The sequence below is a fragment of the Paroedura picta genome, chromosome 1 (assembly GCF_049243985.1).
Source record: "Paroedura picta isolate Pp20150507F chromosome 1, Ppicta_v3.0, whole genome shotgun sequence".
NCBI lineage: Eukaryota > Metazoa > Chordata > Lepidosauria > Squamata > Gekkonidae > Paroedura > Paroedura picta.
Window position 1 is genome coordinate 87,601,580 of NC_135369.1, and position 12,758 is coordinate 87,614,337.

At 40.3% G+C, this 12,758-nt stretch overlaps 1 protein-coding gene across 4 annotated transcripts in view; it reads left to right on the plus strand.

The window, feature by feature from the left end:
* The window catches only part of TRIM67 (tripartite motif containing 67), a 60,566-nt gene extending 48,076 nt beyond the window's left edge, over window positions 1–12,490 (plus strand). For all 4 annotated transcript variants that reach the window (XM_077346573.1, XM_077346591.1, XM_077346599.1 and 1 more), the window contains exon 10: window positions 1,254–12,490. In XM_077346573.1, coding sequence (XP_077202688.1) covers window positions 1,254–1,319 — 66 coding nt within the window. In that variant the 3' untranslated portion in view covers window positions 1,320–12,490. The remainder of the gene's footprint in view (window positions 1–1,253) is intronic.
* Window positions 12,491–12,758: the final 268 nt, after the last annotated feature.

A 12,758-nucleotide genomic window follows, 5' to 3' on the forward strand; every position in this document is an offset into this window, starting at 1 on the left:
CCCTCGAACCCATTTGTAGTTCACAAAGACATATCAGAAATAAAACTAGCAGTTTACTAATGTAACAGAATTAACTTTTGCTTATATATTTTGCTTATATATCACTGGCAGTCTTCAAGCAAAGGTTGGATACACGCTTTTCTTGGATGTTTTAGGATGCTTTGGGCTGATCCTGCGTTGAGCAGGGGGTTGGACTAGATGGCCTGTATGGCCCCTTCCAACTCTATGATTCTATGATTCTATGATATTCCTACTGTTATGATGGTCAGTTCATAGTCTGACAAAGAGTGCTTGCACTCGAAAGCTCACGCCTTGAATAAATCTTTGTTGATCTTAAAGGTGCTACTGGACTCTGATTTTATTGTGCTACTTCAGACCAACATGGCTACTCATTTGAATCTACATTTATCAATGGTTATTAGTCCCAGTTGCTACGTGAAGCGTCCATGTTCAGAGGCAGTATGTCATGGAATACTAGTTGCTGGGGGCAAATAATTCAATGGCAGAACATTTACATGCAGAAATTCCCATGTTGAATGCCTGGTGTCTCCTCCCAAAAAGATCATGCAGTGGGCAGTATGAAAGACCTTCACCTGAAACTCAAGAGAGCTGCTGGGTCAGTGTCCTCATTCAGTATGAGACTGCTTCATGTGTTCATAACTCTTTTAGGCTTGAGGCTGAACAGAGTCCTCCCCATCAGTACCTTTTCTTCTGCTGAGTATTACAGTATAGTTCCTTTTCAGAGATCAGACCATTTTTTCTAGTGTTCCTTTTATGGAAACAGAACTACCCCCCCCCCCCCCAGAGAAGGCTGGGGAGGTTTTCCTTTAGGACAGGTGGGAGATTGCACCATTCTTTCAATTATGTCTGTGAAGATGTCCAGGTATCTCCTTTTAGTTATCCCCGCCTTAAAAATGTTAATTTTGACCTGTTCTTTGGATAAAATATTCTACTTTGTTGAAAGGATGACAAAAAACGTGAAAGCCAAAATGGATAACAATTCAATTTGGCCTCACTCCTGATTAACAGATTTCAGTCATGCTTGGAATGCAACAATAATAGAACCTTCCACCAGATTTCTCTGCATGCGATAGAACATTTCCCTTAACAGGAACCATTTGGTCTTGTCTTGCTTCTGAAGCTGTTGAAAAATTATTTCCCTTTAACAAGCTCCTAGTACTATAAAACCTGTGGGGCTGTTGTGGATTCCCTGTTTTGATTCTACACCCTTGTTCTTTTTTTCTCCCTTGCAGGTGACTCTCCACACTGGACTTGAGGTACCCCAGACTGTAAGACCTCCAAAGTTGCCAAGCAACTGAGCTCCTGCTACATAAATCTGAGCTGGATTTTATAAGCTTTCTAAATAGATTTTGGGCAAATATTGGTTCTTAAGAGGATCCTTAGTTTAGATCAAAATCAAAATTGGTCATTAGATCTAGGTTTCTTGACCCCCCCCCTCAACAAAAAAGCCTTTAATTTTGTACATTGTTTCAAGAGTGCTTACATCACCGAACTTCCTGTGCATTTTGGCTGTCATTGTTTGAAATATGATTAGACTGCTCGTGTGAGTAAAACTTTTTTTATATACAAAAAACTCACCATAATCCGTTTTTAAATAGTTCATTTTTGATATGTAGCACAAGCCAGAGAAACTTAGCAGGATTTAAGTCTATCGACTACAGTTTAACTTTCTCTGGATTAAACCAATTTGGGTACACTTTGTTCCAATCTGGTCTTTGATTGTGATGTACTGCTGTGGATTATTACATCCCAAATAGTTTATGGCAGGGATGGTCAAACTGTGGCCCTCCAGTTGTCCATGGACTACAATTCCCATGAGCCCCTGCCAATGAACGCTGGCAGGAGCTCATGGTAATTGTAGTCCATGGACATCTGGAGGGCCACAGTTTGACTACCCCTGGTTTATGGGGTGCTGAAACAGAGTACACAAGATTCTGCCCCAAATGAGGTGTTGACCTGTATCCTACCACTCCACTGTGCAAAGTTTGAAGACTTCCTGCAGCCTAAGCACCTTCATGCAACCCAAATGGCTCTTTCTCCAGTGGAAGAACCATGTAAATTGGAGAACAGTTCCTTAGGCTGGCTAACTAGCTTCACACAAAGGTAGGATACATGTCATTTGGACTAAGTGACCCATAGGTCCCTTTCATTCTCCAATCATGGATATGGTAGAATTTAAAAAAAAACAAAAAACAGAGAAGAACATGACCTTATTGTGGACAGCCAGTAGCATAACTCTCACTGATTCCACTGTGAAAAAGCTCTATTTTTTTAAAGCAATATTTGCTGCAGTCCTCGAACTGTTTATTCCAGAATAGTTTTAGAGATTGCAGGATTGATCACAAATACCTAGGTCCCCAGTGTATGCACCTGTGTATCCATCTGTAAAATGTGAGCAAGGCTCATACTATGGTGCTATAACTTCATGGCTTGTTACAGGAAGCAAATGTAGCAGCTGCTATGCCACATTGTAACTGAATAATTAGCAGGCATAGCAGATCTTTGAAGGTCACCAAAGATCAACTTACTGCAATGAAGCCTTGGAGATACTAAGTAACTGAAGATTAAGTCTCAAATGTAATGACTATTAATATATCCCAAATATCTTTTCCAGATTCCATGTCTCTCCATTTACACATTTTCCTGCCTCTTAGCTTTCCGAAGATTATACCAACCCGCTGCCATCTTTTTATCTCAGCTTGGCAAAATGGTTTTCATGAATAGTCTGGTGGTCTGTGCTGATATGACGTGCATGTGCAAACCCCCCCCCCCCAAAAAAAAAAGAAATCCCAACTCCCTTAACACAAACACAACAAAATATTCCTTGTGGAAGAACAATAAATGATTACTTGGCCTTGCTCTTCCTAGGGGGGGAAAAAAGCTTTGTGGTACTCACAAACTTTCAGTGAGGAATTCGCTTCCCCACAAGTAACTGAGAAGTAGAGCACTGATGAGTAACTCAGTCCAGGATTTGCTGAAAATGGTAAATAGTGTTTTCCTGGAGGAATCATGGGAGACACACCCTAAAGGAATGCACATGGAAGGAAGTATTTCTCATTGAAGGATGTTTGCCATACGAGTGCATTCAACATTCAGATGCATGGTCTTTCTTTGTCAAATGGCACTTAAGCCCCATTGTTGGCTTTCCAAGCCAACAATTACTAGCATCTTAAATCATAAGAGGAATAAATATTGATCAGCAACAGTTAGCTCCTGTCTTGAGTGGCCAAAAGATGTTTCAAGCTGGAGTGAAGGCGGGGAGTATCATCAACAACGTGACAAAGAAAACAAAAAGGTAAAATTGGGGTTGCTATACTGCAATTAATGCGCTTGTGACCACCTCTGAGCACATGGGGAAAGGGTGTGCTTATCTTTACAGCTACAAATAAACTCTGAGGATATGAACCACTTCTCAGACGATACCCTGTACAATCCAGCACCATATCTTCCTACTTAGCATTGCTTTGCTATTTATTCCATGCTTTTGAGAAATGCCAGACTTTGGAAACACATGTAAGTGTGCATATATGCAGGCTGTCCACTGAAAGTTAAAACATATGGACAGAAACTTACATGATGAGTCTGATCCTACACTGGGCCATTTAAGGCTTCAGGTGATAGAGGCAGAATGTTTGGATGCTCCCTGCTTGAAATACGTTATAAAGCTAGTACATCAGCTCAAAGCTAGCCCAGATATTCTACTTTAGTATTCAAATATTCAGTCCTGCATCTGCAGCAACAGACACATCACACAGGACTTCTGCTTGTATGTTTCAGTTTTTTTGTATATGTGTATATGTGCCCAGGAACTTTGCAGATAACAAATTCAGTTTTCTGTCCTGTATCCTCCTATGTATCCGAAGTATTCCAAAGTCTAACCAAGTTATATTCTGTCTATAGATACAGAATGTAACTTGGTTAGACTTTGGACTAGTTCAGATACATAGGGGTGGGGACAGACAATTTTTACTTGCAAGAATAATATTCTATCAGCATTGTTAAAACAATATGTCATTTCTGAGCATCCAGAGCTAATGAAAGTTGTGGGAACCACAAAGGTTAGGGATAATTTATTATTAGAGCTCAAAAATGTTTGAAAATCATAAAAGAATATATTATCTATTGGGTGCACATGTAAAACATCTCAGTGTGTACACCACAAATGCCAACAAGTTCAGACCTAACATGTTTCAATGGTACTGATCTTCCTCAGAGGTAACTATACAGATACACACAGTTGTATATAGCATCCCCCCATTTTTAACTGGGGTGGGTGGGTAAAAACTTATTTTATTTGTTATAGCTGGTTCCAGTCCTACAAAGAATTAATATTGGCAGAATCCTCAGCCAGCAGCCTCGGCCTTCCTCCTTCCCTGGACATTGGAAAACCCTGCTGTGTGCTTCTCTGTGGGAAGCCCCCCCATCCCCAAAGAAAAGAAATGGCAATGGAAGTACAATTTCTGCTTGGCGACTAATTCATGGCATTGCATATAAAAATTTGCTGATCAGCAAAGCTCACAACACATATCTGGCATTCTTCTCTCCACTCATATGTGTGGTCTGAATATTCTCATAACCACAAATTCAGTTGCATGGAAATCTGTGACATACAATTGTATGCATTCATTTGGAGACAGAAGTATATGTGATTGCCATGTTTATGCCACCAAAGGGACTCAATGGCTTGTGTCCTAATGCTTGATCCCAAAGACCGAAGAACACTTCTGTCTCAGGGTATGGGAGGGGTGGGATTTCTGCTAACTTCACCTCCCACTGCAGACCCTCACTTTGCCTGCTCTGCTGCTCCCAAGGGGCTGCTGGCCCCCAGAGACACACTTTGGGAAGGCTCAGTGGGAAGGGCCCATGAGATCTTCTCTGCCTGAAGACTTTGTTGCATACAAGCCAGTGGGTAGCCTTCATGCAATGTTTTCTAATGACACAAAGGCATTTCATGTGACTTGGTTGACGGACCATTTCATTTAGAAGTTAGATTTACATATAGAAAAAGTGCTGTTATGACAAAGAGTTCAGGGGAAGGGATTAAAAAGGGCAGCATTGGGATAAACTGTGGTAAAGAAATGGGAGGAAAAATAACTAAGAACATGCAAGATCTATGATCACCCTTTCTTCCAGTCCCTGCTTCCTCCTCCACTCACATAAGAGGCCTATTGAGCGTGCTTCTTTTTATCCTGAGACTGGCAAAGAGAGGATAGCAGGGATGAAATAAACATTCCCTTGCTTAAGTATGAAAGCAAAGGTACTTTTTAAAATCACTTAGTTCTTTGTATTAGAGTAATTTCATTTGGAAATGTCCATATAACCATGCTGCATTGAAAGGAGCAAAGGACAATGGTCTGCCTCTTTCTTCTTTAATAATTCTGCTCTATTTTGTCCAGTTGTTTTGTTTTTAAATCCTGTGGGATCTTCTACAAACTTACCTCACTTAGTATGTTGCAGACTGTGAATTTGCCTTCTGTTAACTTAGAGGTTAGGAGGAACTTAGAACGGGGGAAGTTCTTCACAGGGGTTAGTGATACAGTAGTGATATGCAAGTAATGGGCTAATGTCTCTGCTCCCTTGAGTCATACAAGCTAACTAAGTGTGGGTCACTAGGGCAGCCTGGTGGTGGGTGCTAGCCATATGGTGCAAGCAGCTGACTATGTTGCCGTGGGAGTGTTTCGCTTGTTGTTCAGGTCCCAAGCCAGAGATAAGTTAATGAAATACAGTACCCCCATTGGTGTGTGCCCTTCATAATGACAAGTTTAAGATCACTGGCGGATATGACTGCCACAGTCAAACTGTGCATTTTTATACAAAAAGAAGTCCTTAATACCAGAAAGTATTTTGTTAAAATTAGGGTGTGGGGGGGGGAGACAATATAATTTGTTTAAAGTTTTATGCATGAGTTTCTGACTGCTTCAGATGATCTCCTTTCAACTTCCATCCCTGCCAATGGATTTTAACAGGATTTGAAACCTTTTTTTGTGTGCTTACTGTGCTTCTTTTTTGCCCCCCCCTGTATTTTTCTTCCTGTATTTTGTTTTTAGTGTTCTGTGTGCTAGTGCTTGCACTTGGCCTAGGCAATGAATGAGGAAGACATGAGTTTAGAAATCAAATGGAACATAAATAATAGTCCAGGAATGGGTTAGCGTTGTGGAGAAACATCTATGTGTCCCCCAATTCTAAGAATGGAGCATGCTGGGCAAAATCATGTGCTTTTTAACAAAGCTCAGCAGCCCCTTCATGCACATTATACAACATTTGCCACAAAGTGTACAACTAACAGCCACAGCCAACCCCTATCACCTCTATTTAGTCATCAATGTAGTTTATATTCTGCCTTTCTGTACAATCAGGACCACCAGCTGTATATCCCCTGAGTGCAGAAAGCTTCAGATCTAATCCTTGCCACCTCCAGTTCAAGGGTCTCAGATGTTAGAAAGAACTCTGGAAAGCTACTGCCAGGCAGATTCGGTGGAGGGGCCAGTAGTAGCCATCTAAAGTACTTTAACATGTTCATATTTGCCTGTATGGGCTTTCTGTCACATTCAATTTTTTCATATTTAGGTACATGCTTTAAAAACAAAAGATGTACACCCAAAGATTAAATATATGAAGATGTCCATCTGCTAACAAGAGATGTTAGGAATATTATATTGGAACACAATTACCTTTATCTATCAACATTCTTTCTCCCTACTTTTTCCTTTACCTCTAGATAGTTGGAGGAGAACAAGTGTATAACTTAACAAGAAAGCTACCCAAAAGCATGTTGTCTCCTGAAGGCATGTGGAGAAATGTGGAATTTTTTTTAACTTTCTTGCATTGATCACAAGATGGTGGTCAGTGCCCTGGGTGGCTGCTTGACATGAATGCATGTTCAGTCTGTGCAAAGAAACCAATAGAAAGCTGCCTAGATTAAAAGAAGGCATACAAACAGTTGTGTGAATCTGCCATTTGCCTGAAACAAAGAGTTTCCAGGAAAAGAAGGACCCAAAAGCCATATTGAACAATGAGCCACCGAGCGGGACTTTCTGCGCCAGATGCTTATAGCCAGTCTCTGTACTGGGAAGAATGAATGCAATCGGTGCCTTATCCTGGGAGGGATCCCCAAGTAGGATTCCATTTCCACTGACTGTAATGGGCAAGCTGATAGATAATGCAGGGACAGGATTTTGTCCTTAAAGCTTCCTTGCATGCTGCTTTATATCCAGATAGCTGGAGGAGCACAAATCATGCTGTGTTTACATTTCTTTGTAAGTAGCAGGGCCAATTTGTGGATCACTTGTTTTCATTTTTCTCTTGTCTTTTTGCTCCTCATTGCTCATGTGTAGAAACAGGAACAAACAATGAAAGATCCTGGTTAATAACATAAAATCGAACCCAATTGTAGACATGGCCAAAAAACGTAATGGAGAAGAAGCACGGGATCAGAGAGCTCTTTACTGCTATCTCACAGTGGAGAGAGGTTTAAGTGTACAAGGGTAGACTGTCACCCTCACAGAATGACTGTAGCATAATATCTTTGGGCTGTTTACCTCAGGGTGATCAGGCTGCTTGAACATACTTTCTGCATTATCAGGTGTGTCTATGAAGCAAATGCCTGCAGAACTAGTATAAATGGAGAAAGACCACTGAGCTGCAGCTAAATTACCCAAGTCCTTTAGCCACTGGCTGTCCTTTTGCCTTAAAAGATCTTGTGCTGAAGACAGCTCAGGCACACTTTTGACAAATTTGTCTCCTACATTTTGGAAATATGTGTTGTGAAAAGGGCAAAAGATATGCATCTTCATAATGCTGGAACCTTCATGTGTGTTTGTTAGAGAAGGTTCTGAGATTGTCATCTTTTGATCTAAAACATTGTAGCTATTGGGTCTGGTTGGTAGGGTAGAGACCAGATTATGGCAGGCTTTATCAATGAATGTTTGGGACCTGAATAAAAAACAGAGAACAGTTAGTTTGTTTTCTTTTCTGGTGTTCAAGTAACACAACTTTATGGTATTTAGTGTTGCCAGATCCGTCCCCCCCCCCCACCATTGGAAGCCAGGGTCTCCCACTGCCAGGCACATATGGCTAGTGTCACACAGGAAGTGACATCATCATGCCAGCAACATCTGGGACACAGACTCTGAGGCAGAAGCCAGTTTTGCCATAGTGTTTTTGCCCAAATACTAGAGCATCACCCAGACAGCACTGGTGTGGTGACATCACTTCCTGTGTGATGCCAGCAATGAGGTCTAGGCCATCTTCTTTCACCTCATAAGTCCCCCTCATCCCCCACTGGTTGTCAACCTGACAACCGTAATGGTATTACCAAGATGCAGCATTATCTTACCTGCTTCCCTAGCTTTAAAAACGTAATGAAACTTCAATATTATTAATGGTCCTTAAAATGTTCTCCACTCTTTTTGTTTATAACCTCATAAGATCAAAGAATATCTGTCAGACTCACATGGCTCATTCAGATATTTCTTGCATACATTTGAGGGACTGAAATGGACCTAAATGTAGCTTTTGACAGAAAGAGTTGCAATACTGACAAGTTCCTCCTTTAGACAAAACAGGCCACTGGGTGGCAAAGTGGGATTAGGAGCTCTCCCTTGCTGATCTGGATGTACTGTAGACCCAGTGATAAATAGAAGCTTCTCAGAGAAAATGGTTTCTTTTGGGGTTTCGTTTGCTACTGAACTCCCATACATTGTTTGCAATTTAAGCAGTATGGGATTTTGCTTAATTCCATCTGCCAGGAAAGCAATCTATCCTGATCCATATCACAAAATAATTTAGTAATAAAGAGGTAAAGAGGTTTTGAAGGTTTAGACAATCCCCTTCCCAATTCTTCGAATGCTGAATTCACATCACTCTTTTATCATTGAGGGTGGGAAGAGGATATGTGTTGGAAAATCATAAGACATTGTCAATTTACAGCATGCAGCTGTGCAATACAGAAACTCTCCATTTTAATTCTTCCTCTTAGTTCTTTAACAAAATTGCCCCATATTATTCCTGGTGCAGCAAAATAGGGAAAACGATACGGAAGTATAACAGGCTATAGGACTATGCAGTTGCTCAGTGACTTCTTTTCTTCTGATAAAAAGAAAAAAGAAAACCTGAGCCTACAATAGAGAATTTTTTTGATGTAATTCTATTTGATAATCTGTCATTCATTCCAGTTCTGGGTCAAAGGGAATTAGTTTTCTCTTTGGGAAAGAGAAGTTATAATGAAAACATGACAGTGGGTTTTGCATGCAAATTGAACTTTCCAAATTTAGAAAATATAGTCAGAAGGATGTGTCAGTTACCACTGTAGAATGAAAAAGGACATATAGAGGAGGACAACAATCCAGCAGGGAGGTACGCGTAAAGCCACTGATCCCAACAGTTCTAAGCATGCCTAACTCTGTATCAGGTTCTGCCTGAAATATATTGGACTGAGTGAATTTAAGAGAAGTATTAATATGTAATGTAATGTATGATGTATACATACCAATCCATCTTCATGTAAATAATGCATTGTACTGTACTGCTGTAATTGGTTATTGGTCTGTGGTCAGGTTCCGTTGTAGTGTTGTAGATTTTTTTAAGTGTGTTCAGCAAAAAAAAGAGCACTTGGTTTCCAAGTTTCTTAGATGTTAGAGCAAGAGAAAATGTGCTGTTTGGACTTTTATCCTCCTCTTTTAAACATGGATAATAATTTTCAAAACAGTTGAGACTCAGCAGCCCACAGAAAGCATTTGCATGTTGTTGCAGTTAGAGCACTGCAGACATATGAAACCACATCTCTTCTTCACCTGCAATGCTGAAGCCCAGGTTGTACATTTATCGGACTAGAAATCCTCCTTGTGTGGTGGAGGCGTGCGTTACAAAACCTGCCTCCATGTGGAGCACAGGGATGAGACATGCAGTTCTGCCATGCAAAGGGGATCAGTGGGTCAGGCAGAATCAGGCAAGTGGGGCAGAGTTGTGGTTCAGCCCCACCACATGTCTTTGCTACATTCACCCCAAACCTCAGTGGGAAATCTAGAAATGTATAGGTAGAGTGTAGGCATACAGTCTCTTCATCGTCTCAGCGAGTCTTTCCAAAGTTGAAGTACCAAATCAAATTAATAACAAAAACATGGAGGTAAAAGGCAGCTCATGATTGCGAACGTTTATTTTTTTAAAGGACAGTTGCCTATTTTTATTGACAATATTTATTTGAGAATAAGAAATTCACAATCAAGTTTGTTACAATTCAATTAGCATTTTCAGGCCTCTTCAAGCCAGAAAGCAATGCAAAAATCTAGAGAACAAATATACCAAGACTTCTGCATTCTCACACAGAACTGGAAGATGGGTACGGGTTTCATGTAGGATTTCTTTGTGGGGCTGGATTAGCCTATATAAACAGTTTTTTTCAGGTGACAAAGCTATCAGCGGGTCACTGAGCTTCTCGGTAGCCTTTTGGGAAGTCACATATAATTGGCCATGTCCATCTTCTAGGATGGCCCAATTGCATGGGCAGTTCTCATTCCCTTACCATATACTACCCATGCAGTGGTTTTTTCATACAATTAGCAGTAATGGGTTTAAAGTACAAGTACAACGATATAGGCTAGATATCAGGGAAAATATTTTCATAGTCAGAGTAGTTCAGCAGTGGAATAGGCTGGTGAGGTGGTGAGCTCCCCCTCACTGGCAGTCTTCAAGCAAAGGTTGGATACACACTTTTCTTGGATGCTTTAGGATGCTTTGGGCTGATCCTGCATTGAGCAGGGGGTTGGACTAGATGGCCTGTATGGCCCCTTCCAACTCTATGATTCTGTGATTCTATGATTCTATGACCCATATGGTAACTAAATTACAAAATTTGCAACCTGTTATAGAGCACCACCTTGCAGAAACCCTTCTCAGTAGCTCCAGTAGGGGAATTATATATTGGAATTGGGGTGCTATAAAATAGCCAGATTGCGGCAAATTTATCCAAGCAAGGGAGTGTGCAAGGGCCCCTTTTGAAATCTGAAGCTCAGAATCAGATTAGACCTGCTATATAAAATGCCTTGCTATTTGTATGCATTTATACAATGACTTCCATGTGCCTACTCCAGTGAAACACACATCATGTGATATGTTCCAAAATAAGTTTCTGCATATGGCACTCATGTCCTGTGATCCAGCCTTAGTTACCAAGTAGCATTCCACATTAACTGGAAGAGATTACAGTGGATTATTGCCAGAAACTGATCAGATGGCCATTTTCCAAGGAAACATTTTCTGATGCTCTCAATGCAATTACAAAATCGTCTTCCAGCGGAAATGTTACCTAGAGACTGCATTGTGTCCTTCACATCTTAACATTTTTACATGGAGGGTGGTCAGCTGCTTTTTAAAAAGTATACCCGATATGATGTTGACCACATCATCATGAACGTATCAGGCTTCAAAATGAAAACCCTTCCTCTGTGGAAGATTTCAAGCATTTTTTTAAAAGAAGAAAGCAACTTGCAGCACATTATGCATGATAGTGAGCCTGTATTAACTCTGAAAAACGTATTCACAATCTTAAACTAAGAAACAGGCCCATTCACTGGTTACATTTTAAAGAGAAAACTCAGACTTGTACCTCTCTCTCCCCTGAATCACCCAGTCTGTTCCAGGAAAGAACATGTGAACAGGAAAATACAGTGAGATCTATTCTTTGAAAAGGAAGAATGCGTATGTAAGTGATATTCATGCTGGGTTGTGATTTCTCCCTAAAAAATAATGCAGAAAAATGTCCTTAGCCTTGCCAGAAGCTAGAAGATAAATCTTTTGCCTTTAATGACTGTCTAGCAGGGCCCTGGGTATGGATTCTTTGATGGGGAATGCAAGTCACTGGAATGTCTTACAGCCATGGTGCTAATAAAGACGGAGTAAACCTTTGGGGGTGTTGCAGGAGTTGATTACCCTGCATCATATAAATGCTGTCAATAAAAATATCAAGCTGTTAAAATAGTGAATGGAAGCACAGCCAAGAGACACAATATGATGAAAATATTATAGAACTTAATGCATGAGGTAGGACTGCTGTTTTTTCTCGAGTTGTTATAAAAAGCATGAAAGACAATAAATGTTGGCAAAAACCCTGGAAAGATATTCACAGGTTATGTTCATGTCTGATTATGTAAGAGGAAACAAGTATTATTTTCTCTGTTTTCCCTCCCTAATCATGACATTTTTGGGTCCCCCCCCTCATGTACCATCATCATTTGTATATTTACCTCTGGTGGATTGTACATCTCTTTGTCACCAGATCAAGCAGGGAGGAAAAAAAATAACTTTTTTCTAATTTTCTACCTGTAGCAAAGTTTGTATTTTTTTGAATTGGAATCAAAATGTTTTTGTCTTATTGTGTCCAAGTTAAACTTTAGTGTAGTATCCTTTTGGAAAACATAAAGTCTGAGTTTATGCTGTTTTACAGATTTTAAATAAATTCTTACTACACTGCCAACAGATTCACTGATGTTGCCTCCTTTTTTTCCTGCTAAAATACAACTATGTTTATTTATTTATAACTCACCCTCATCAGCCCAGCCATCTTTTGCAAATGAGTTTAATCAATGTTCAGGACACTGGACCCAATCCTCTGGAAAGAACATTTGTGTGAGTTCTAATAAGACGAAAGGAAGTTGGTGAACAATTTCTGGCAGCTGGAGATAGTCAAGTCCAGCAAAGTCCACCTGCTGAATTTCCTTTTTCTGTGTACTTTGGAAACTACA